This window comes from Lethenteron reissneri, chromosome 1, assembly GCF_015708825.2.
Source record: "Lethenteron reissneri isolate LAM-NWPU_2019-01 chromosome 1, ASM1570882v1, whole genome shotgun sequence".
Lineage (NCBI taxonomy): Eukaryota > Metazoa > Chordata > Hyperoartia > Petromyzontiformes > Petromyzontidae > Lethenteron > Lethenteron reissneri.
This window is the reverse complement of record NC_083779.1, coordinates 3,124,153-3,148,827: the sequence shown is the minus strand read 5'-3', so window position 1 is coordinate 3,148,827 and position 24,675 is coordinate 3,124,153. Positions and strand designations below refer to the sequence as shown.

At 44.9% G+C, this 24,675-nt stretch overlaps 2 protein-coding genes across 2 annotated transcripts in view; one reads left to right on the top strand and one right to left on the bottom strand.

Moving 5' to 3' along the window:
* Nucleotides 1–2,625: 2,625 nt before the first annotated feature.
* On the bottom strand, nt 2,626–18,817 carry STYXL1 (serine/threonine/tyrosine interacting like 1). Its single transcript, XM_061572034.1, has 8 exons — nt 18,576–18,817; nt 14,664–14,725; nt 11,969–12,068; nt 11,013–11,146; nt 9,495–9,640; nt 6,919–7,016; nt 4,639–4,751; nt 2,626–2,897 (listed from the first exon to the last, which is right to left on the bottom strand). The coding sequence occupies exons 1-8, from the start codon at nt 18,679–18,681 to the stop codon at nt 2,766–2,768; spliced, it is 891 nt and encodes a 296-aa protein (XP_061428018.1). The 5' UTR covers nt 18,682–18,817; the 3' UTR covers nt 2,626–2,765.
* Nucleotides 18,818–21,750: 2,933 nt separating this feature from the next.
* SLC24A5 (solute carrier family 24 member 5) overlaps nt 21,751–24,675 on the top strand; it is a 33,144-nt gene continuing 30,219 nt past the window's right edge. Inside the window, exon 1 of the mRNA XM_061563719.1 lies at nt 21,751–22,032. The gene's annotated coding sequence lies outside the window, so the exon portion shown is untranslated. The remainder of the gene's footprint in view (nt 22,033–24,675) is intronic.

The following is a 24,675-nucleotide window of genomic DNA, read 5'->3' as shown; positions in this document are numbered from 1 at the left end:
CAGCTAGAGAAATACCCCAGGGGGGTCTTGCAAGGCGCGCGGTGTTGTTGCTCCGTGCAAAAAAGCCCTTTGGGGAACGCGGTACAAATTGAATGGAGCAGTTTAACACGCAGGCTTTCGCGGCCAATATCATCCATGATAGATTTTTGTTGGGTTAGATCGCGCAAATATAAGTGTCGTTAAACCCGCCACCACCCGACACGGTCAACTAGTAAGGTTTGTCACGTAAACAGAACGTGCCAGTTCGTCACTAGTACAGCACTAACCGGTGTGTTGGAGAGAAAATACACAACATTTACAACCTGCATCATGGGACCTCCTTTGCCAGTACCAACATATGATAATAGGTTTCCCCCTTTTTTCTGGCAACAAAACAGATGGAGGCCTTCATCCAGCAGCAGACTGACCGTGGTTGATGATGGCAGATATTTCGATTTAAAGCTTTCGTGACTGCAGGGATTAATCTTCTTGGTTCTTTCGGTAAAGTCACGTAGAATGGAAATAATAAAATAATAAAAATAAAACATGATAAAATAATTCTCACGACGTTTCGGCCACAATGCAAGCAGCCGTCCTCAGGTGAAGAACAGGTCTGTCGGAAAGACAGCGTCTGGTTTCAGACGTTTCAGACGCTGTCTTTCCAGCAGCCCTGTTCTTCACCTGAGGACGGCTGCTTGCGTTGTGGCCGAAACGTCGTGAGAATTATTTTATTATGTTTTATTATTTCCCTTCTACGTGACTTTACCGAAAGAACCAAGAAGATGGCATACATTTCAATGCTTTTGGCTGCATAACAATTGGCTCACATGGTGCATACCTATGTGATAACGAAAATTTTTAGGTTTCAAATATATGTTTTTTGCTTTTTCATTATCAAATGTGCCGTTATTTTTTTTGGTAACCACGGTTTCTAAGCACCGGACCAAAGTCCCCAAAAGAAACAGCACGATTGATGGTACAATAGATAAATAGTGTAACACGTTGTTATTGTAGGAGCTTGGGGGTGGGGGGGGAAAGAGACGATGGGGAAAGAGACGATGGGAGGAGGCATTTCGAAAGCGAAGCGGTGCACGGAAAGAGAAGTGTTTGTGGCCTGCAGTGTGATGAGCGAGTGGTGGGCGAGTGCGTTGTTGTGACCTCAAGTGTGGTTGAGTGAGCGAGTGCGTGGGTGATTGTGCCGTTGTGACCTGCAGTGTGATGAGCGAGTGGTGGGCGAGTGCGTTGTTGTGACCTCAAGTGTGGTTGAGTGAGTGCGTGGGTGATTGTGCCGTTGTGGCCTGCAGTGTGATGAGCGAGTGGGCGAGTGCGTTGTTGTGACCTCAAGTGTGGTTGAGCGAGTGAGTGCGTGGGTGATTGTGCCGTTGTGACCTGCAGTGTGATGAGCGAGTGGTGGGCGAGTGCGTTGTTGTGACCTCAAGTGTGGTTGAGTGAGTGACTGCGTGGGTGATTGTGCCGTTGTAACCTGCAGTGCAGTGCCGGATTATTCTAGTAGCATCTGCTACGGGCCCCGCACTTTCAACGGCTCCGCACTAAATGCTTTCAAGCTATCAATTCCGGTTCAGTGATTCTGCACTTGCTCTATTACTATAGTACTATACCGCCTTCAACTTTTATGAACGACTGGGTGTTTGAGGTTAGCGATTTTTCGTATTATCTGGCTGTATAGCAAATGAAAAAATACAATTAATCTTAATTTGGAGCTTTCGTGACTGCAGGAATTACTCTTTGGTTCTTTCGGTAAAGTCATGTATAAAGATAAAATAATAAATTAAATAATAGCATACGACGTTTCGATTGCAACACAAGCAATCATCATCAGGTATAAATGAAATAGCAACAAAAATCTAACCAGAAAACTATAGACAGACATATAAGCAGACAGATATCACAAAGATACATACGTGACTTTACCGAAAGAACCAAAGGGAAAATCCAATTACTTTACTATGCAAGTAATTTTTTTTAATTATGTTTTTTTTTTAAATCCTTTATATTAAGTTCACTTGCTTGCTTGCTTGCTTACAACCGTGCAAATCTTTCGGTCGTTTTTTAACCCACTTCCCGTGATCCAATCGAGCTGACATTTTGCACACAGACTCGTTGTGCGAGACAATTAATGTTCGTGAAAAAAAAATTCCCAAAATTGTACACTTTTTAGGCAAAATTTTTTTTATTTTTAAATCCTTTATATTAAGTTCGCTTGCTTGCTTGCGTGCTTGCTTGCTTACGACTGTGCAAATCTTTCGGTCGTTTTTTAACCCACTTCCCGTGATCCAATCGAGCTGACATTTTGCACACAGACTCGTTGTGCGAGACAATTAATGTTCGTGAAAAAAAATTCCAAAATTTTACACTGTTTAGGGAAAACAAATTAAATATTTAATTACCAATTGTTTAATGCTGGCAGACAATCATCTGACCCATAGGTGGCAGCCATCTCAAGCCAGAGGACGAGAGGACTCTAGCCGTCACGCATATAAAGGATTTAGAGTGAAAAACTTAGTTTTTACGGGTTATACTTATTGTACTTCAGTGCCCCTTTATAACATGTGCTACAGGTCCCGTGCGAGCTTAATCCGGCGCTGCTGCTGCAGCGTGGTGAATGAACACAGTGCGGAAAAGACAAAAGGATCAGAATCTTTATTTTAGACTGGGGGAAAAAATCCGACGAGCTGTATGGAACTCTCGCTTTATAGATGTCCAGTGAAGTCGAGTCAGTCCTCAACAACATGCCTGGAGGAATGGCGACGAGCCACGTGGCGTCTTCAGTAGTTGGGGTCAGATATGTTGGTGATACCACGGCCGTGAAGGCTTAATTCCCAACGCGAAAGCTGCTCCACGAATCCACGGTGCGGCCGCACGTTGCGTTGGCATTGCAGCAGATGCCCCCACGACTCCTGCGAAGAGAAAACCAAAACTCGCTCATCGGCAGAGGCGCAAGGCAAGAGTCCCACGCTGAAGCTGAACGTGTCAAACGCTGCGTCGTAAGGACGGTTATGGACGGTGCAATGTTGGTGACGTACGGTAAATTGATGCGTCCGTAAAATCTGAACGCTAATGTTCAGGAAATTAAAGTTCGATCGCTGTGCCAAGTTGTCAGAGAACACCTCTTGTGGTTTGCATGCTAAGGAGATTGATGGGGGTGGTTTTTTTTACATAATCTATATTTATACTTTCATACTTTGTTATGCTGTTTCTTTTTCGTCCTCCACAACTGACTGACATGCACTATTTTCTGTGTGTAAAAAAAAACATTAGCCTGGTAGATTTTTCATGATTTTTTTTTATATTCTTAAAATGCTGTAGGCAGGTGATAGGGTTGTTTAACAATAGACAGACGAGTTCTCTGATGGGGTATCCAGACAGTAGGCAGACCATGCGCTTACATTTATGTCAGTTTAATGCCCATAATACACCTCGCGACACGCTTCTCTGCACAGTTTCCAGCTTTTATAAAAAAAAAAAAATTGGCCATTTTTTGATCCATGTCACGACAAGTAGATTTAACTCGAGGAAAATGACTTAAGGCCCCAACGAAATAGGTTTGCAAAGTCGGGCTCAAGATAAATATGAACAAATAAAAGTGTCATGTAAAGCAAGTTATTACTGGTAGGAACCCACTGGCTCCACCAGCGCACAGGGGATTATTGTGTCCGTCCGTCGTGCAGGGAGGGGCTGGGTGGGGAGGGGCTGGGTGTGGAGGGTGGGGAGGGGCTGGGTGGGGAGGGTGGGGCTGGGTGGGGGGTGGGAGGGGTGGGGCTGGGTGGGGAGGGGCTGGTCACCCCGTAGTGCCCTTATAAAACTCAACGTTTAACCTACTCAAACCGGCTTGTGCCCGCCTTCACAGTCGGCCATATTTGCGGAATACGCTACGCCGCGTTGACCCTGGCCATTGACCGAGCAACCCAACGTTCCTACCAGCTCCCTCCGCAGGAATGTGTTTAAAGGAAATAAAACATTTGTCGGAGGGGGCCACAATTGGAAGATCCGACGGAATGTGCATACCTGGCCTAATTACTCTCACCGTAATCCAAATGATTCAATAAAGAAATGAATGAGCGAGAGCACGGTGGGAGGGATTTTGGAAAACTCAATTTAATTCCTACGACAACGGTGATTAAATTCATAGGACACCCACAGTTGACTTCCCCACAAAGTGGTACTATTTTATCGACCCTGGAAGTATGATGGGCTGAATAGATTCCCCCCCCCCCCCCAAATGGAATTTAATAAACTCGCAAACCTTCCAAATGTGAGGCCTGTTATCTAACCACTGTGCCACCTGGCTAGACACATCACTGGATGCAACTTCTGGGGCAATTCTATCTCTGATAAAGAGGCTCTCGCAATCGATTGCTTGTGTTGCGATCGAAACATCGTGATATTATTATTATTTTGATGATTGTTTTCTACCTACGTGGCTTTACCGAAAGACCCAAGGAATATGAATTCCTGCAGTCACGAAAGCTTGAAGTCATGAAAAATATTCCTTTCTCGCTAATATCCGATGAGTGCGAGCCACTAACGTACCGACATTTACGGACAAATATACGGCACGTGGGCCGTTTTGAAAGTGGGTGGGCCAACGTTTGTAGGATAGCAAACACGCATCTCGTCGCCTTGTCTCGCGCGTTTTACCTGCAGGTCCCACTTGAAGCGATGCATGAGGTACGCGATGGCCACCGTGCAACCACGGCTTATGGCCGATTGGGAGAAGACCAGCACCGGTCTTTTCAACTCGAGGGCTTCATCTGGAAGAAGAAGAAGAAAAAAAACATAATTATAATCTAAACTAAAAAAAAACTTGTTTTTTTATTTTTACCAGGTCAGGCTCACTGAGCTAATTTAGCTATTTTTTAAAATCCTTTATATTAAGTTCACTTGCTTGCTTGCGCACTTACGACCGTGCAAATCTTTCGGTCGTTTTTTAACCCACTTCCCGTGATCCAATCGAGCTGACATTTTGCACACAGACTAGTTGTGCGTGACAATGCATTTTCGTGAAAAAAATTTTTCCAAAATTTTCCAATTTTTAGGAATTTTTTTTTTATATTTAATTACCAATTGCTTAATGGTGGCAGCCATCTCAAGCCAGAGGACGAGAGGACTCTAGCCGCCTGTTTCAAAGACCAATGTGGGCTGGGTTGTGGCCCATTGAACACGCATATAAAGGATTTATAGTGAAAAACTTTGTTTTTACGGGTTAATTTTTTCAGAAGCTAGGCCACAAAGGATAGCTCAACGAAGTGGATTATCATGACGTGGAAATGTATGGAAGCCAAATGCTCCCAACGCGTGTGAATTCAAAATGTGGAGGTGAAAAACTGGAGAACCCGGAGAAAAATCCACGGGACCAAGGGGAGAGAGACATGCAAGCTCTATATAAGCAGGCTTCATTGTCTGGATCGAACCCACGACCTTCTGCATACCAGGCGAGGGAGTTAACAGCCCTTTGTCAACCCACTGCTGCATGTGCCGTTTGACCGGATATCACCACACTGAAATTTCGATTCAAAGCTTTCGTGACTGCAGGGATTCGTATTCTTGGTTCTTTCGGTAAAGTCACGTAGAAGGGAAATAATACAATTTATAAAAATAAAACAATAACATTCTCACGACGTTTCGATTGCAACACAAGCAATCATCATCAGGTGTGAAAAAACCACAGCAAGAATTTTAGGAATTTTTTTATTATTTTATTATTTCCCTTCTACGTGACTTTACTGCAAGAACCAAGAATATCACCACACGGGTCAATGCAGGTTGGTGAAGGTGCGAAGTAAACACGTGTGGGCATAGCAGTACAGTACAATGCATAACACTGGTCAACACACTTTTTCTGGCATAAGGTATTCCAACGGTCTTAATGTAATTTTGTGGTGTTGATTCCAAATCTGGCATCAGTTTTTGTCTATCACATCAGGTTTTTGAGATATTAAATATTGCATTTTCAATCAAAACTGCAGAAGAAAAATATTAAATAAATGTGGATATCTACATAAAATGATATTATAAACACACTATCCTAAAAATACAGCAACCATATTTTAACACTAAAGCAGTCACTGACTCGCAACAACTTGCAATCATAAGTGACAATAAAATGGGGTATGCCGATAGCATAAAAATGAGATGTGATAGAGCAAATCTGAGATCAGATTTGGAATCAGCACCCTGAAATTAGTCTAAAACAGCTGCAAAAGTCCAGGCCAGAAAAAAATGCTTTTTCTTGCTGTGTTTTTCACACCTGATGATGATTGCTTGTGTTGCAGTCGAAACGTCATGATAATTAAATTTTTCATATTTTTATTATTTTATTGTTTCCCTTCTATGTGACTTTACCGAAAGAACCAAGAATATAATAACAAACAAAACATCAACCCAGCTTAAATATATGCTCCAAGCATGGTGCTGTTTCATTCAGACGCTGTCGCCTCGACAGACCTGGTTTTCACCTGAGGACGGCTGCTTGCGTTGTGGCCGAAACATCGTGAGAATTATTTTATTATGTTTTATTTTTATTATTTTATTACTTCCCTTCTACGTGACTTTACCGAAAGAACCAAGAAGAAAAACACATCAACACGATAGTACTGCCCTGTACAGGAAAGGTACAAATAACTTTTAAAATATATACAATTAAAAACTAAAATGTTTTTTTTTATCTTACCAGGTAAGGGCCCCAATGAGCTATTAGCTTCTTGTTCAGAAGTGACCTGGCCCCAAATTATCACTCAACCAAAGTGGCTTATCGCGTGGAAATTAAAAGCAGCAAAAACAATCTAAATAATCTCGACGACTGTTTCCGAATGTCGAGGGGAAAACCCGGACGAACCAGCCGAAAAAAAGATCCACAAACGGAATCTTACGTGTATTCACGGTGACGCAGGCGTGAAAAGGGCCTCGCACGTGACGTACCTATGAACTGGCATATGTTGTGAAAGTGGGAGAACAGGTCAGCATCTTGGTCTTCAGCCACGGGGATACTCAGTAGTGCAGCGTCACTGGTGTAACAGCTGCCACGACAAATGATGGAACCGTTAAATCCGTTAAACCCATCCACCTCGAACCAAATCGCATGGAATGCACACTACCTCGCCAGATCTCAGACAGCCGAGTGGGATTGAGCATGGATCGTGATTGCATGGGTCACCGCCAATGGCGGAGCCAGGATCTTCAGGTAGAGGGGGCAACCCCTCCAGCAATGAACAATGATAGAAGAGTTGTTAGTAAGGACTTGTCCCTTGCTCTTTATTCGACGCGTGTGCGGCGATGGCGCGGCCATCGATCGAGGGTCGAATTCGAACCGCGTTGTGTGATCGGCATCGCGCTCGCTGAAGGTGAATGCCTTCAGGGAAGTCGTGTCCTGTATACGCAACTGCGCACAATTATGTGAGTCACTTATAACCGCTTTGTCGTTACTTATTGCCAATTATGGACTCGGACTATTGTCCTATCATCTCATAGAGTCCCTGGCACGTGATAACATGCTACACAGTGGCAGTTGCAAAATGCCGATTTATTACTAATAAACACCAATGATCCGATCGAAATTAGGGATTTCGATCAGATCATTGGGGGAGCACGTGCCACCCCCCCCCCCCCCCCCCACTGGCTCCGCCAGTGGTCACCGCCATGGATAACAGGGTGTGGTGTTAGTGTGTAAAAGGAGAGAGCTGCAAAATGTACTATTGTAATGTACTCCTATGATCCCACGTGTATCCTCCCCACCTTCACCGACCCGCACTGGTCGGCGTGAAGCATTGTCAAATAACCACTTACGATCGGGACAGCGCACAGAGGCCTTCATCCAGCAGTGGATTGACAAAAGGGCTGTGCATTGTACACAATAACAATAGAGTTGTGCGTGCGCTGGATAAGGGCCACCTTGCAGCGTTCCGACATCGCAATTTAGATTTTTCCCCCTTGGCCGCCACACTTTGCGTCCGCACCGAAATCCATTACATTGCGATGACGCGGCCCAGCGGCAGTGCCATCGCCACTCCTTGCAGAAGCTTCGTGCGCCCTGAATCATCAGCCAGCCTTGGTCATTACCGCCACGGGTGCATTAACCACGCGGGTACGCGTGGAGAGGGGTGGCGAGAATAAATGTCCGTTTCGGTCGCCTCTTTTATGTCGTGATTTTCTTTATGTAAGCCGTGTTTCGGTTATATTTCTCTCTCTCCCATTGTCATCCCTTCCCCCTTACTTAATAAAGCCACGCTTTCGGCATGACCCCCTGCCCCCGCCCGCCCCACATGGTGGTGGGGCAGTGAGCCCGTTCCCCATCTTTCTATCCCCTGCTTTTCATAACCGCTTCGGCCCACGCTGACGGTGTGTGTACGCGCTGCGTCACGACGTGATGTCACGGGGCCTGCACATTTCCACAATAAAAACAAAGATGACACAAAAAAATTTAACCCGTAAAAATAAACGTTTTCACTATTAATCCTTTATATGCGTGGCATCGGTTTTATTGTATTATTCATTTCTGTTTCTCTTGAGTAAGAGTTTCATTTTTATCACATTGGTATTTTAAATTAAATATGGAAAAAAATTTTTCCTAAAAAGTGGAAAATTTTGGAAAATTTTTTCACGAAAATAAATTGTCACACACAACGAGTCTGTGTGCAAAATGTCAGCTCGATTGGATCACGGAAAGTGGGTTAAAAAACGACCGAAAGGTTTGCACGGTCGTAAGCGCGCAAGCAAGCAAGCAAGCGAACTTAATATAAAGGATTTAAAAAAACCATGCCAATGCGCGCTGCCTTTCTGCAACAGGTGACGTTAAGGATCTCCCGACGTCGGTTTGTTGTCATTCCCCCCCCCCCCTTCCTATGATCACTGTTACACATTGCTTTTATGGCTTTATTTTGGTGATTTCGAAAAGTTTTTTGGTTTGGCCATGTTTGTTTGCTGTAGTACGGAGTTAGAATGATGGCTTTATCTAAGTTGTCTTGTGGTTGTTATTGTTGTTGTTTGACTTGCATCCCACTAGTATTTTTACACAGCGTTGGTGTACGGTACTTTTTTTTCTGGAAGACTTTGCAGTTTTTTCCTGGATTTTTCTGTTTGCGCGTAGTCACTTTAACATGTTTTCTTGTTCATGTTTTTATTTTTTGTTTGTTGCGGTTGCACCCGATTCAAGAGCCGAAAGGCTCACAGGGCTACACCAAATAAATGAAACTGAAAAATGAAATGAAAACTGATTAGCGTGGTTGGCTACGTACGGTGCGAAAGAAGTTCAGCGCACATACGCGCAGGCCATTGTGTGGTCGTGTCTTGGTCGAAATTTGAAAAAGCTACACCATAATCGGGATTAGACATAGCAAGCAGAATTGCTGGCAGACAATATCCGTCTATGAAACAAAGTGCCAGCCTTTAGTGATGGCCCTGTGCAATAAGAATGGCACAAATAGCGACGTGTACTAAATTGTTATTGTTATTATAAATTGTGATTCATTGGCAGACCACTGACCTGCTATTATACTCACATTAATCCCTCCTGCTCCATAATGGCAACATAGGCTTGGAGCTTGAGTGCCTTTTTAACACTGGCACAGCTGGCCTGGCTAGCATCTCCCAGATAGAGGCATCCGGCTATTAACTCCACTGGGTACACGAATAATGAGTCCAGCTCCTGTTGGAACATTCACAGCACAACAACTTTAGTAGAGCAGTGAACAAGCAATACAAGTATTTACCACACATAAAACACATCAAAACTATTTCATATGCTCCTCGATTTCAATGTCACCAGGCACCGCATTGCAAAGAGAATATGAGCGTGAGTAAAGAAACGGGACAGATCTTCTTGGTTCTTTCGGTAAAGTCACGTAGAAGGGAAGTAATAAAATAATAAAAATAAAACATAATAAAATCATTCTCACGACGTTTCGGCCACAACGCAAGCAGCCGTCCTCAGGTGAAAACCAGGTCTGTCCGAGGCGACAGCGTCTGAGGACGGCTGCTTGCATTGTGGCCGAAACGTCGTGAGAATTATTTTATTATGTTTATTTTTATTATTTTATTACTTCCCTTCTACGTGACTTTACCGAAAGAACCAAGAAGATGAATCCCTGCAGTCACGAAAGCTTTAAATCGAAATTCAACGGGACAGACTTGAAACATAGTTAGAGGCATGGCAGTGAACCAAATTTTTCCCATCCCCTAAACCTCAGGGCACTAAACCTCGGGGGAATCTTGTCCATGGCGTTTCTGTGCCCCCTCGCTTTTGTTAGGGCTCATCCTCTGTACCGGGCTCATGTTGAATGCACAATGCAGAAAAAAACACAGGCACTGAAATCCAGATGCAACCCTGCATTTGCCTGCTTCGCACAATTTAATTTAGTTACTCTTTGGTTCTTTCGGTAAAGTCACGTATAAAGATAAAATAATAAATTAATTTATCTTTATAATAATTTTTTTTTCTTTATACGTGACTTTACCGAAAGAACCAAAGAGTAACTAAATTATTTTATCTTTATACGTGACTTTACCGAAAGAACCAAAGAGTAATTCCTGCAGTCACGAAAGCTCCAAATTAAGATTAATTTAGTTAGTTTTAACTGCTCGCGGACGTTGCTTCATTGGTCTGCATTTGATCAATACATCGGCAGGTATAAATCATATATTTGTAAACGTGAAAATCTTATCGGGTGATGGAGGGGTTAATGACGAGGATGTTGGCATAAAGCTACCACCACGTAGCCTAACCCACTAACAAATAAGGAGCATTTGAATCAGAATCAGAATCTTTATTTTAGACTTAGAAATCCGATGAGCTATAAAGCTCTTTTTCACAGATGTCCGGTCTGGACGGGTCGGCAAGTTACAACGGCAAAACAATACAAAAACACGACAATGAGTGCAAAATAGAGGAAATTAAAAGTGGTGTGATTCTGACTACTGGGTCACTCTTGCTCACGAGGCTATCCTGGTCTCTTTTTGAATCCTCACCCGGTTAAACACAATAAGCTTGACTTGACAGCAGCCGGATTGTCTGCTGTTACCTGTGGGGTGTAGATGATCTTTTGGGAGCGCAGGAATGGATACAGTGCGGTGAAACGCTCGTATCCTCCGCTGAGAACGTACACCACGTTCTTACGGCTCTGCTCCAGGATTCTAGCGCAAGTCACTCCCGGGCCTGCGTATCACGGACACAGATGTGCAGCCGTTGAACTTACAGATAAACACATTCCGGCGGAGGGAGCTGGTAGGAACGTTGGGTTGCTCGGTCAACGGCGGCGTGGTGTATTCCGCAAATATGCCCGACTGTGAGGGCGGGCACAAGCCGGCGTGAGTAGGTTAAACGTTGAGTTTTATAAGGGCACCACAGGGTGACCAGCCCCTCCCAACCCAGCCCCACCCCTCCCACCCCCCACCCAGCCCCACCCGCTCCCACTAAGCTCCTCCCCACCCAGCCCCACCCCTCCCACCCCCACCCAGCCCCACCCTCCCCACCCAGCCCCTCCCCACCCTCAAGAATATGAATCCCTGCAGTCACGAAAGCTTTAAATCAAAATTTTTTGTTTTATCATTGATTTATTTTGCCATGACTTGTTGCGGTTGTTGGAGAAGCGGCGGTGTTGTTGTTGTTGTTTTTCTTGACGAGACCCGATTTAAGAGCTTATTGGCTCACGGGATACTTCAAGAAAATTTAACTGAACCCCGACGACCTGCTTGATCCAGCAGTGGATTAACAAAGAGGCTGTACGTGTACCTTGTGCCCCGTTGCCAAAACTTGACTCTTAATCGTGCATTGCAACACTCACACGAGAACAAGAACACCTGCTCCAATTGGGGACCGGAGCAAACGCGAACGAGACGGCACTTGCCAAAGTAACACCAGAATATACGAACACCGCGAATACCTCCGATGGGCATGGCTGGCTACGTACGGGTGCGAAAGAAGATCGACTATTGTACAACTCGAGCCGTCGCCTACGTTTGATCACAAGAGACTCACCTTCTTCATCAAGGTGTTGCGATTTATTGTCATATACGACACACCACTCCTTGCACTCCAGCTCGTTTTCATAAAGCAGCGTGAAGACACCGCGCGGGTCCTGCAAGAGAATGGACATTCCTGACTCACAACGACCCAACGATTCAGTCCCCATTGGGGAGAATGAGGTCTCACGAAGGCTTTCATTGTGGAATTGACCGATTGGAAATTGAACACATTGGTCAAAGGGGTTGGTCAATTCTTGGAGATGCATGCCAGTGGGCGGGCCGCGGTGGTGAGATGTTAACTTCCTCGCCTGGCCTGCAGGAGGTCGTGGGTTCGATTCTGACCATAACACCTGCTGCTATATATTTGGAGTTTGTGTATCTCTCTCTCATCATCATCACGGTGGCTAGGAGATGTTAACTACCTCGCCTGGTATGCAGGAGGTCGTGGGTTCGATTCCGACCCTGACGCCTGCTGCTATATATTTGGAGTTTGCGTGTCTCTCTCTCTCTCTCTCATCATCACGGTGGCTAGGAGATGTTAACTACCTCGCCTGGTGTGCAGGAGGTCGTGGGTTCGATCCCGACCCTGACGCCTGCTGCTGTGTATTTGGAGTTTGCGTGTCTCTCTCTCATCATCACGGTGGCTAGGAGATGTTAACTACCTCGCCTGGTGTGCAGGAGGTCGTGGGTTCGATCCCGACCCTGACGCCTGCTGCTGTATATTTGGAGTTTGCGTGTCTCACTCGCTCTCATCATCACAGTGGCTAGGAGATGTTAACTACCTCGCCTGGTATACAGGAGATTGTGGGTTCGATCCCGACCCTGACGCCTGCTGTATATTTGAAAATGTGAATGTTCTCCCCGTGACGGCGTGGAATTTTCTCCGGGTCATCTGGTTTTTCCCTCCACATTTAGAATCAACATCACGTGTTTTAGAGTGTTTGCCTGTTATGAATTTCGTTGGACTATCATTTGTGGCCAGGTCGCTTTTGACAAAGAGCTATATACCTAGTGAGACAAAGTAGACAGTTCTAGTAGTATAGAGCAACACTATCTACACGTGTAAGGGGACACTGAGAGATGAATATTCTTAGGTTTTTTCGGTAAAGTCACGTAGGTAAAAAATTAAAATTAATAAAAGTAAAATAAAAATTTAAAAATCACGACGTTTCGGAGACAGAAGCTTGTGTTGCCTCCGAAACGTCGTGATTTTTAATTTTTATTTTACTTTTATTAATTTTAATTTTTTACCTACGTGACTTTACCGAAAAAACCTAAGAATATGAATCCTTGCAGTCACGAAAGCTTCAAATCTAGAACTGAGAGATGAACCCTATGAACTCTACAAATGTATACTCACAGGGTTCTAGCGCCTTTAGAGTTCAAATAGCGCACTCGAATCTCATTGGCAAGGAGCTATCACGGGTCGGGGGGGGGGGTCTGAGCCGACACGTAGGGCGCGCAATCTGACTGGAAAGTGGAGAACCATTCAAATCTGATTGGTCATTAGGGTGAATTAACAAAAGCACAAGGGTGGAAACCAAATGCAAATGAGGGGAGGGGGGGGGTAAGACGGTCAGGAAAAACGAAGGGGATTGGTGGAGAGGCAGGGAAAGTTCCAGAAAGGACGTGGAATGGGGATAAAAGGAGCGGAGGGAATGGGTTTGGGGCACTGTCTGAACTAGGTGATTCCCTGACGTGTTACAGACACGCCTCTACTTACGAACATTCGACTTACGAACTGTCAGAGATTCAAACAAACCTGCCCGTATGTCATGTAGATGCCACATGAAGGACCAGTGGCATCTACATCTGGAGAACATGAAACACCAGGAGATTCTACAACTTTCAAAGCCATTCCCCGTGTTTAGTGTACATGCCGTACAACGCGTTTGAAATCGACAGGAGTAATGTTGGACTTAGGAACAAATCGACTTACGAACAGACCTCTGGTGACTAACTCGTCCGTAAGTAGAGGAGTTCTTGTATTACAAAGTCCAAGTTCAAGACTCACCCGTACTGCGATTCCTTTATACGTGTACTGAAATTACCAATAACAGTCAGCAAAATGCTAACTATTTTCAAATCCTTTATATTAAGTTCACTTGTTTGCTTGCTTGCTTAGGACCGTGCAAATCTTTCGGTCGTTTTTTAACCCACTTCCCGTGATCCAATCGAGCTGACATTTTGCACACAGACTCGTTGTGCGTGACAATTTATGTTCGTGAAAATTTTTTTCCAAAATGTTACACTTTTAAGGACAAAAATATTATATTTAATTACCAATTGCTTAATGCTGCCATGCAATCATCTGACCCATAGGTGGCAGCCATCTCAAGCCAGAGGACGAGAGGACTCTAGCCGCCACGCATATAAAGGATTTATAGTGAAAAACTTTGTTTTTACGGGTTATACTTGTTTCCCAGACCGTTCCCAGTTGGTTTCCATACTACTAATTAAATACTTCCAATGGTAAGCTCGTGTCAGAAAGCATTACCATAATCCATGCGTTTGCATTTTTGTTTTACTTTTGAATTTAAAAAATGCTTTGTCCTTTCACAGTTCCCCGAAACAGAAATCACATTGATTCGTGATTTTCACAAATAAATATCACACCAACAATTATATTAAATGCTATACTTACAAACTCACATCATGCAATTTTGCAAAACACTACAATTAGGGCACATAAATGTAGCGTGAGGTACCTTTTTAGCGTGTCGTGCTGTGATTATATGACTTTCTTCATATGCAGATGGTGTCCGTGCATCTGGCCACCATACAAATACAAAAAAATATCCCTTTGTTAGCCACATAGGCAGTCCTGGAAAGTGCTGTTCGCGAGCACTTATTAAAAACAACAAAACACACACACACGCGTGTGTGTGCGTAGAGGTGGTGTAGTGATTCTAGATTTGAAATTTTAGTGACTGCAAGGATTCATACTCTTTGTTTTTTTCGGTAAAATCACGTAGTTAAAAAATTAAAATAAATTAAATCACGACGTTTCGGGCGCAACACAAGCATCCTTCTTCAGGTGGGGACACCTTAGCGAAAGCACAACGCTTAAGTGGTGAAAGCACGCCGCTTGCTGAAAGCACAACGCTTAAGTGTGTAGTGTAGTGGTTGGTGTAGTGGTTGGTGTAGAGGTTAGTGCGCTGCGCTACGAACCCAGGTTCGATTCCCTGTTCACGGCCAACACCAGTGACGATTATCTGAACCGGTCCTGGGCCTCCCCTAGTTCGACTCAGCCTCAAATAAGGACCTGATGCGGTGTGTAGTAAACATCGCCACTTGGGGAGACAAAGGCGGTCGGGTGTGGTGTTGGACACCCATCCCCTCGTATTCTCTGCCGGCCTTCATAGGTGCTCGCTAACAGCACTTGCCCCAACAGTCTGTTAAGGCTACACGGGGGATCTTTGTCTTGTATGCAGCGTGGTTGATCTAAGCGTGGCAGCAAAAGAGCCTGGATACCACGTGTGGTTATTTGACCCTTCTTCCACCGTAACTGATTGGTCAAAGGTGGGGAAGCGTGGACGTTGGGAGCATAGAACTACAGTACAACAATGGATTTCGCTGTGCTTGTCCCTCTGCTGACAACATAACACGCCTGTGTTATGCACAGTGGTCAACACTTCCGTGCATTATTCATGCACAATATATTTGTTTTCAAATCTTATGTCGATTGTTGGGAAGTGGTAGTCCGAGACACTTGCAAAAGCCCATGAAAATGCGAGGATAAATGTCAAATTCCGCTGCAGATAGATGTAACGTGGCCTATTTATTGCGATTTTTGCACACAGCATTGATATACGGTTCTTTTCCTGGAAGACTTTGCTGTTTTTTCCTGGATTTTTCTGTTTGTGCGTAGTCACTAAGATGTTTCTTGTTTTGTTTAAATTTCAAGGCGCCCTTCCCCCCCCCTAGCTTAAATATACGCTCCAAGCCTGGTGCTGTTTCATTCAGACGCTGTCTCCCCGACAGACCTGGTCTTCACCTGAGGACGGCTGCTTGCGTTGTGGCCGAAACGTCGTGAGAATTATTTTATTATGTTTTATTATTTTATAATTTCCATTCTACGTGACTTTACCGAAAGAACCAAGAACATGTTTTGTTTGTTGCGGTTGCACCCGATTCAAGAGCCGAATGGCTCACAGGACTATACCTAATACATGAAACTGAACGTCCCAAAAATAAATACAAAACTCAGTTAAGAGGTATTTTAGGCATGACGAAACAATAAGATGGAATGATATTGGGCCCTGCGCTTGATACGTCATGTTCTTATGAAAATACATTTCACAAGCCTAGACGCTAATTGGCAATCGTGATAGCGAATGTTCACGGAAAGTAACGGCGCAGGATATTCCAGCTGAAATTCCAAACCTAATAATGTTGAATTATTACCGTTGTTATTACCATCTCTTGGTTAAAATGCTGAGCTTTGTGTTTTTCTGTTGGCCACGCCAGCTATTCTTCAGAGTCTGTTAGATGCATGTACATGTTGTTTTTGTTTCTGTATTATCACTTTTTTTTTACGACGTTTGAATTTTAATATTTTTTTGCTGCTTGATTTTTAGAATGACAATATTAAACGTGAGTAAAATACAGCCCGCTTGTCAATCCGCTGCCGTTTGAAGGCTTTCGCCACTCTGTGCAGGCATTGATCACACTTCACCATGCTGTTCATAATAAACGTTTTTGGGTTGGATCGCGTTATTTATAAATGTGTCTTAACCATAGCGACTCTGTCTACTTGACGGACCTGTTCTTCACCTGAGGACGGCTGCTTGCGTTGTGGCCGAAACGTCGTGAGAATTATTTTATTATGTTTTATTTTTATTATTTTATTACTTCCCTTCCACGTGACTTTACCGAAAGAACCAAGAATGTGTCTTAACCATCCACCACCCGACACGGCCAATCAGCAAAAAAGTGTCACGTTGACTTTAGCCCACCGGTGTGTTGAAGAGTGAAGCCACAACATTTACAATTTTTTGAGTAGCACGACGTTTCGCTGGTAATTGCATCCAGCATCATCGGGCAATTCGCCAGAATGGTAACCATGCTGGTTACTGTCATTTAGTGAAGGCAGGCAGCATAACCGTGGGGGCACAGTACAGACAAACACATTATTTTACTGCAAAACAACTTTATGCCGACCATTGATTTACTTTAGATCATCATTACGAGAGTTACGGAGACCCTTGCTCTAGGCAGACAGACAGAGCTAACCTGAGTTGGGTGGTTCTTAACATTTTACTGCAGCCTTGCACCGCTTTGGTTCTGAATCTTTAAAAAAAGAGTACAATGTGAAAAATTACATAGGGTTCGATGGAAAGAAAGCAGTTTGTGCCCGTGGTTAATTTGTGTTTTGGATGATTTACCTCCGAAAAAATGTGGCCATGTCTCATACCCCCAGAAAGGGAATCTCACAGACCTCCTGTACACCAGGCGAGATAGTTAACATCTCCTAGCCACCGTAATGATGATGAGAGAGAGACACGCAAACTCCAAATATACAGCAGCAGGCGTCAGGGTTGGGATCGAACCCAATACCTCCTGTATACCAGGCGAGGTAGTTAACAGCAGCAACAACAACAACAACAGCAACAACAACACCAGCAGCAACAACACCAGCAACAACAACACCAGCAACAACAACAGCAGCAACAACACCAGCAACAGCAACAACACCAGCAACAACAACAGCAGCAACAACACCAGCAACAACAACAGCAGCACCAACAACACCAGCAACAACAACACCAGCAACAACAACACCAGCACCAACAACACCAGCACCAGCAACAACAACAACAGCACCAACAACACCAACAACAACACCAGCACCAACAACACCACCAACAGCAACAACAGCAGCAACAACAACACCAGCAGAAACAACAGCAACAACACCAGCACCAACAACAAAACCAGCAACAGAAACAACACCAGCAACAACAACAGCAACAACACCAGCACCAACAACAACAGCAACAACACCAACACCAGCAACAACAACACCAGCACCAACAACACCAGCACCAACACCAACAACACCAGCAACAACAACACCAACAACAGCAGCAACAACACCAGCAAAAACAACACCAGCAACAACACCAACACCAGCAACAACAACACCAACACCAGCAACAACAACACCAACAACACCAGCACCAACACCACCAGCACCAACAACACCAGCACCAACAACACCAACAACAACACCACCAGCACCAACAACACCAGCACCAACAACACCACCAACAACAACAACACCACCAGCACCAACAACAACACCAGCACCAACAACACCAGCAACAACAACACCAGCAACACCAGCACCAACAACAGCAACAACACCAACACCAGCACCAGCAACAACAACACCAACAACACCACCAACAACAACACCAACAACAACACCAACAACAACAGCAGCAACAACAACACCAACAACAACAGTAACAACAGCAACAACAACAGCAACACCAACAACACCAGCAACAACACCAACACCAGCAACAACACCACCAACAACAACACCACCAACAACAACACCACCACCAACAACACCACCAACAACAACGAAGTTGATTCTGGGCCCGACTTACCGACCAGCAGGATGTGATGGGCGTCGCTCAGACCCGCGCGTTGCGGCGACTTTTGATTTAGCAAATTGTACAATCGCGTCGGCTCCATCAACGCTAACGAGGCCATTGTGACGACGACGATGATGATGTTGTGGTGTGTGTTGTTGTTGTTTATCTTTAGTAGTTGTTGATGTTTTAAAAGTCGGCAACAGGCAAAAAGCCGAGGCCTAAGCAGGCGACCCCAAGCCGAGGTTGCTAGGAGACGCCACGGGGCCTGGGGGGCGTTGCCAATCCAGAGGTTATTTACCTCTGGGTTGACCCCCCCCCCTTCGTCACATGACGTCACAAAAAGTCAGACCCCCCCTTCGTCACATGACGTCACAAAAAGTCAGACCCCCCCTTTAAATATGACGTCACAATGCTCTGCCCCTCCCCCCCCCCAAAAAAATAAAATGTTTCAAATCTCGATTTAAAGCTTTCGTGACTGCAGGGAATCATCTTCTTGTTTCTTTCGGTAAAGTCACGTAGAAGGGAAGTAATAAAATAATAAAAATAAAACATAATAAAATAAAATATTCTCACGACGTTTCGGCTACAACGCACCTGAAGACGGCTGCTTGCGTTGTAGCCGAAACGTCGTGAGAATTATTTTATTTTATTATGTTTTATTTTTATTATTTTATTACTTCCCTTCTACGTGACTTTACCGAAAGAACCAAGAAGATGTTTCAAATCGCTTTGAACTATTGTCATTGTAGTGCGTATTTAATGTGGCGCTGCACTCTGATGTTGTAGGAGAAAACATTTATTAAAAAGTTTATTTAATTAAGTAGAACGTGCTGTCTATATTTATTTAAAGTTGCGCATTTTGATGTGACGTCACATTTCTACACCCCCCCCCCCTCGTCACACATCGTCACAAATGTCTGACCCCCCCCTCCCCTAGGTGCGTGACGTCATTTATGGACGGCCCCATAGATGTGTACTATGAAACTGTTTGCTACCTTAGAGGTGGAACCAATTTCGGCTGTGGACATCTGTGAAAACTACTGGGCATCTGTGAAAAAATAGCTTTATAGTTAATCGGATTCCTCCAGTATGAATACATATTCATAATAAACGTTTTTGGGTCAGATCGCGTTATTTATAAATGTGTCGTAACCCTCCACCACCCAACACGGCCAATCAGCAAAAATGTGTCACGTTGACAAAAGACAAATAGTTCACTAAATATCGATTTAAAGCTTTCGTGACTGCAGGGATTCATATTCTTGGTTCTTTCGGTAAAGTCACGTAGAATGGAAATAATAAAATAATATAAAACAATAAACATTCTCACGACGTTTCGACTGCAAGACAAGCAATCATCACCAGGTGTGAAATCCACAGCAAGAAAATTTGAAAAAAGTCACACTTGATGATGATTGCTTGTGTTGCAGTCGAAACGTCGTGAGAATTTTTATTGTTTTATATTTATTTTATTTTATTATTTCCCTTCTACGTGACTTTACCGAAAGAACCAAGAATATAAATAGTTCACTACTTTAGCCCACCGGTGTGTTGAAGAGTGAAACCACAACATGTACAATTTTTGTGGTTTCACGCTTCCGTGTCGGGTGGTGGAGGGTTACGACACATTTATAAATAACGCGATCTAACCCAAAAACGTTTATCATGAATAATATTGGTCGCGAAAGCCTACGTGAATAAATATTCCGATTCTGGACTACAGGCTACAGGAATTAGGAACGGAACATGCGCTCAGGCGGACGTACATGCTGGGAGATGGAGCAAATGGAAATCAGCTCGTGTTCAGATGCTTGGTGGATCATCACTCAACAATCACAGTGAGAGATGTTGAGCAGTTTAACACGTAGTTCTTTCGCGACCAACATTATCCACAATAGATGCTCTTGGGTGAGATCTGAGCTATATAGATCTTATTCAGAAGCGACCTGGCCACAGGTGATTGCTCAACATCTATAACAGAGATGTTTTGGGATAAATCGCGTACAAAACACATTCCTGCGGAGGGAGCTTTTAGGAACGTTGGGTTGCTCGGTCAATGGCCAGGGTCAACGGCGGCGTGGTGTATTCCGCAAATATGCCCCACTGTGAGGGCGGGCACAAGCCGGCGTGAGTAGGTTAAACGTTGAGTTTTATAAGAGCACCACGGGGTGACCAGTCCCTCCCCACCCAGCCCCACCCAGCCCCTCCCCACCCTCCCCTCCCCACCCAGCCCCTCCCTGCACGACGGACGGACGGACACAATAATCCCCTGTGGGCATGGTGTAACCAGAGGTTTCTACCAGTATAAATGTGTCTTTAAACCCACCAACACCCAAAACTTGGGTGTATTCTCCAACACACCGGTGTGCTGGACTAAGTAACACACTTACTAATTGGTTGTGTCGGTTGGTTGGAGTGATTTACGACACATTTAAATTTACGCAATCTAACCCATCAAAACCTCTATTATAGATGTTGATCAATCACTTGTGGCCAGGTCGCTTCTGAAAAAGATCAATATACATCTCAGCGGGCCTTACCTGGTAAAATAAAAATAGTAAAAATAAAACATAATAAAATAATTCTCACGACGTTTCGGCCACAACGCAAGCAGCCGTCCTCAGGTGAAGACCAGGTCTGTCAGAGGCTGTCTCCCCGACAGACCTGGTCTTCACCTGAGGACGGCTGCTTGCGTTGTGGCCGAAACGTCGTGAGAATTATTTTATTATGTTTTATTTTTATTATTTTATTACTTCCCTACTACGTGACGACTTTACCGAAAGAACCAAGAAGATGAATCCCTGCAGTCACGAAAGCTTTAAATCGAAATAAAAATAGTAGTTGGCAGTATCCACACTTCACACACACCACACGTGGCCCTGCCTACCGACCTTCATCCAACAGTGGATTGGCCATGACTGAACGTTATCTACTCTATAGCCTATAGCTTCTAGGACTCCTAGAGTACAGTGTATTGGGCTGTATTCAACGTTTTGCTCCCACCCTCCCCGTTCTACAATCTCAACAAAGCCCTCCGTATGCAGTGAAAAAACGGATTAAGAGTGCTCAAACTCGTGATATCAGCTGACTTGCGTCACGCGTGCCACCACCACCACCAAACCTCATGCTGCTGCTGCTTCACTGCTTCTCCGTCTTGTGCTTTGCAGTTCTTCCCATTGCACGCAGTTTCACACGCACAAGAAAGTTCAGGGATCTATGTTCGCTCACCGCCACCCACCCAATCAACCACTCAGACACCCAACCACCCACCACCACCCCCAAACACTTTTGTGGTGCCTTTTGCTGCATGTCACAGTGAAAATTCGTTCGGTGTCCGGCACGCACCGCAAAAGAATCAAAGAGTGACAGAGTGGAGGAGGAATACTACTTATAATAAGGCGATTTTGTGCTGCTATTTTTTTTGCTTTGTCTTAAGAGTTTGATTGCCATCGTCACCTCTGCTCGATAGGTACGTTATACAACCACAGAAGTCGAATGTTATATTAATATTGTGTGTGTGTGTACGTTGATGCATTTATAGATAGTCCATTCGATTTTGTTGGGAGAAATTCGTGTTCGATCATTTGTATGTATTGATCTTTCGGAGCCTCTTACATGCCACCATTCTCAACAGAGCTCGTTACATTTTTTTCTGTGCACCACTCGACGATTGTAAGACGTGGGAGCCATCTCTTTCACCGCGCTCATTAACCCGTGCGAGAAGAATTGAAGATGGACATTACGCATGCGTGGGATATCTATGAATGGATCGGCCTGGATATTAATTATTTCTGTTCAACGGTATCTTGGTAACTTTCGTCGATCTATGTTCCCATTATGCATGGCCTTGCGAGGTGTGCTATGTTACGGAGTCTATTTCATGAACTCACTTCTGCTTGGGGTGCGTATGTATCGTTCATCTTCTTGGTTCTTTCGGTAAAGTCACGTAGAAGGGAAGTAATAAAATAATAAAAATAAAACATAATAAAATTATTCTCACGACGTTTCGGCCACAACGCAAGAAGCCGTCTGCTTGCGTTGTAGCCGAAACGTCGTGAGAATTATTTTATTATGTTTTATTTTTATTATTTTATTACTTCCCTTCTACGTGACTTTACCGAAAGAACCAAGAAGATGAATCCCTGAAGTCACGAAAGCTTTAAATCGAAATTTATGTATCGTTCGTTGAAAGTTTCATTTTTGTGATGCGGATCGGTCTATGCCGTACATTGTGATCCATTTAAAGATCCACAGAATAGAATTCCGATTACTTTGTCAACAGGCGAGCTGGTTTGGTTTTTGGTTTATTTTGGCGCAGGTAAAAAAAACCCATTGGGCAGTATCTCCTACACACAATAGAGTCAGTAGTATCTACATGCCTACACACCCTACACACAATAAAGTCAGTAGTATCTACATGCCTACACACCCTACACACAATAGAATCAGTAGTATCTACATACATGCCTACACACCCTACACACAATAGAGTCAGTGGTATCTACATACATGCAGACACACCCTACATACAATAGAGTCAGTATCAAGGCCATAGCCATGGAGTCAACATTGAGGGGACCAAATCTTCCAGGGGTCTGGGACTCCCAATCCAGAAAAATATCAAAATTTTTAAACTAATTTCTCGTCTACAAATATTTTAAAAATTCACTAACACATGAAATGACTTTTTATTTATTTTTTACAATAATGTCTAATAGTGTATTGTATTACATTGCTCTGTTTTTACTTTTTTACCATTTCACGTTTCATTGTATGTAATGTTTGAGATTAGGGATTAATAAAGTACAACCATAACCACAATCATATAAACAGAAATGTATGCATTCATTTATATGAAGACAAGTCCAGATATTATGGCCAAGGTTTAGCAAATTGTTGTTTTTATTTACATAGCATAGCTATTATTATTACTTTTTTTATAGCAATATATTGGGGGGGGGGCATTTTGAGCATATTTGAATATTGGGGGGGGGGGGGGATTAAGGCCTTGGTCAGTAGTATCTACATATGGGGGGGGGGGGATAGAGGACATCAGTGGGGGCGATGGGCAAAGCACCGAGAAGGCCTCTGCAGGATCTAGAATAAGGCCGCCGACATTCTAGTATTTTAAAATTATTAAAGAGCACAGCATTTCAAATCACTGCGCATTGTTCTATTGTGATGCAATGTGTTGTGCCGTTTGTACTGTACTACACATATAGTTGTTTCGTTCTTGTCGACGCCTTGCTGAAGGCTTTAATTCGGCAGTGGATAGATCGTGGCTGCTGCTGATGATGGTGCAGCCAATAAACACATTCCTGCAGAGGGAGCTGGTAGGAACGTTGGGTTGCTCGGTCAATGGCCAGGGTGTATTCCACAAATATGCCCGACTGTGAGGGCGGGCACAAGCCGGCGTGAGTAGGTTAAAAGTTGAGTTCTATAAGGGCACCACGGGGTGACCAGCCCCTCCCCTCCCCACCCAGCCCCACCCCACCCCTCCGCACCCAGCCCCTCTCCACCCTCCCCATCCAGCCCCTCCCCACCCAGCTCCTCCCACCCCTCACCCAGCCCCACCCTCCCCACCCTCCCCACCCAGCCCCTCCCCACCCTCCCCTCTCCTACCAGCCCCTCCCCACCCTCCCTTCCCCAACCAGCCCCACCCTCCCCACCCAGCCCCTCCCCACCCTCCCCTCTCCTACCAGCCCCTCCCCACCCTCCCTTCCCCAACCAGCCCCACCCTCCCCACCCAGCCCCTCCCCACCCAGCTCCTCCCACCCCTCACTCAGCCCCACCCTCCCCACCCTCCCCACCCAGCCCCTCCCCACCCTCCCCTCTCCTACCAGCCCCTCCCCACCCTCCCTTCCCCAACCAGCCCCACCCTCCCCACCCAGCCCCTCCCCACCCTCCCCTCTCCTACCAGCCCCTCCCCACCCTCCCTTCCCCAACCAGCCCCACCCTCCCCACCCAGCCCCTCCCCACCCAGCTCCTCCCACCCCTCACTCAGCCCCACCCTCCCCACCCTCCCCACCCAGCCCCTCCCCACCCTCCCCTCTCCTACCAGCCCCTCCCCACCCTCCCTTCCCCAACCAGCCCCACCCTCCCCACCCAGCCC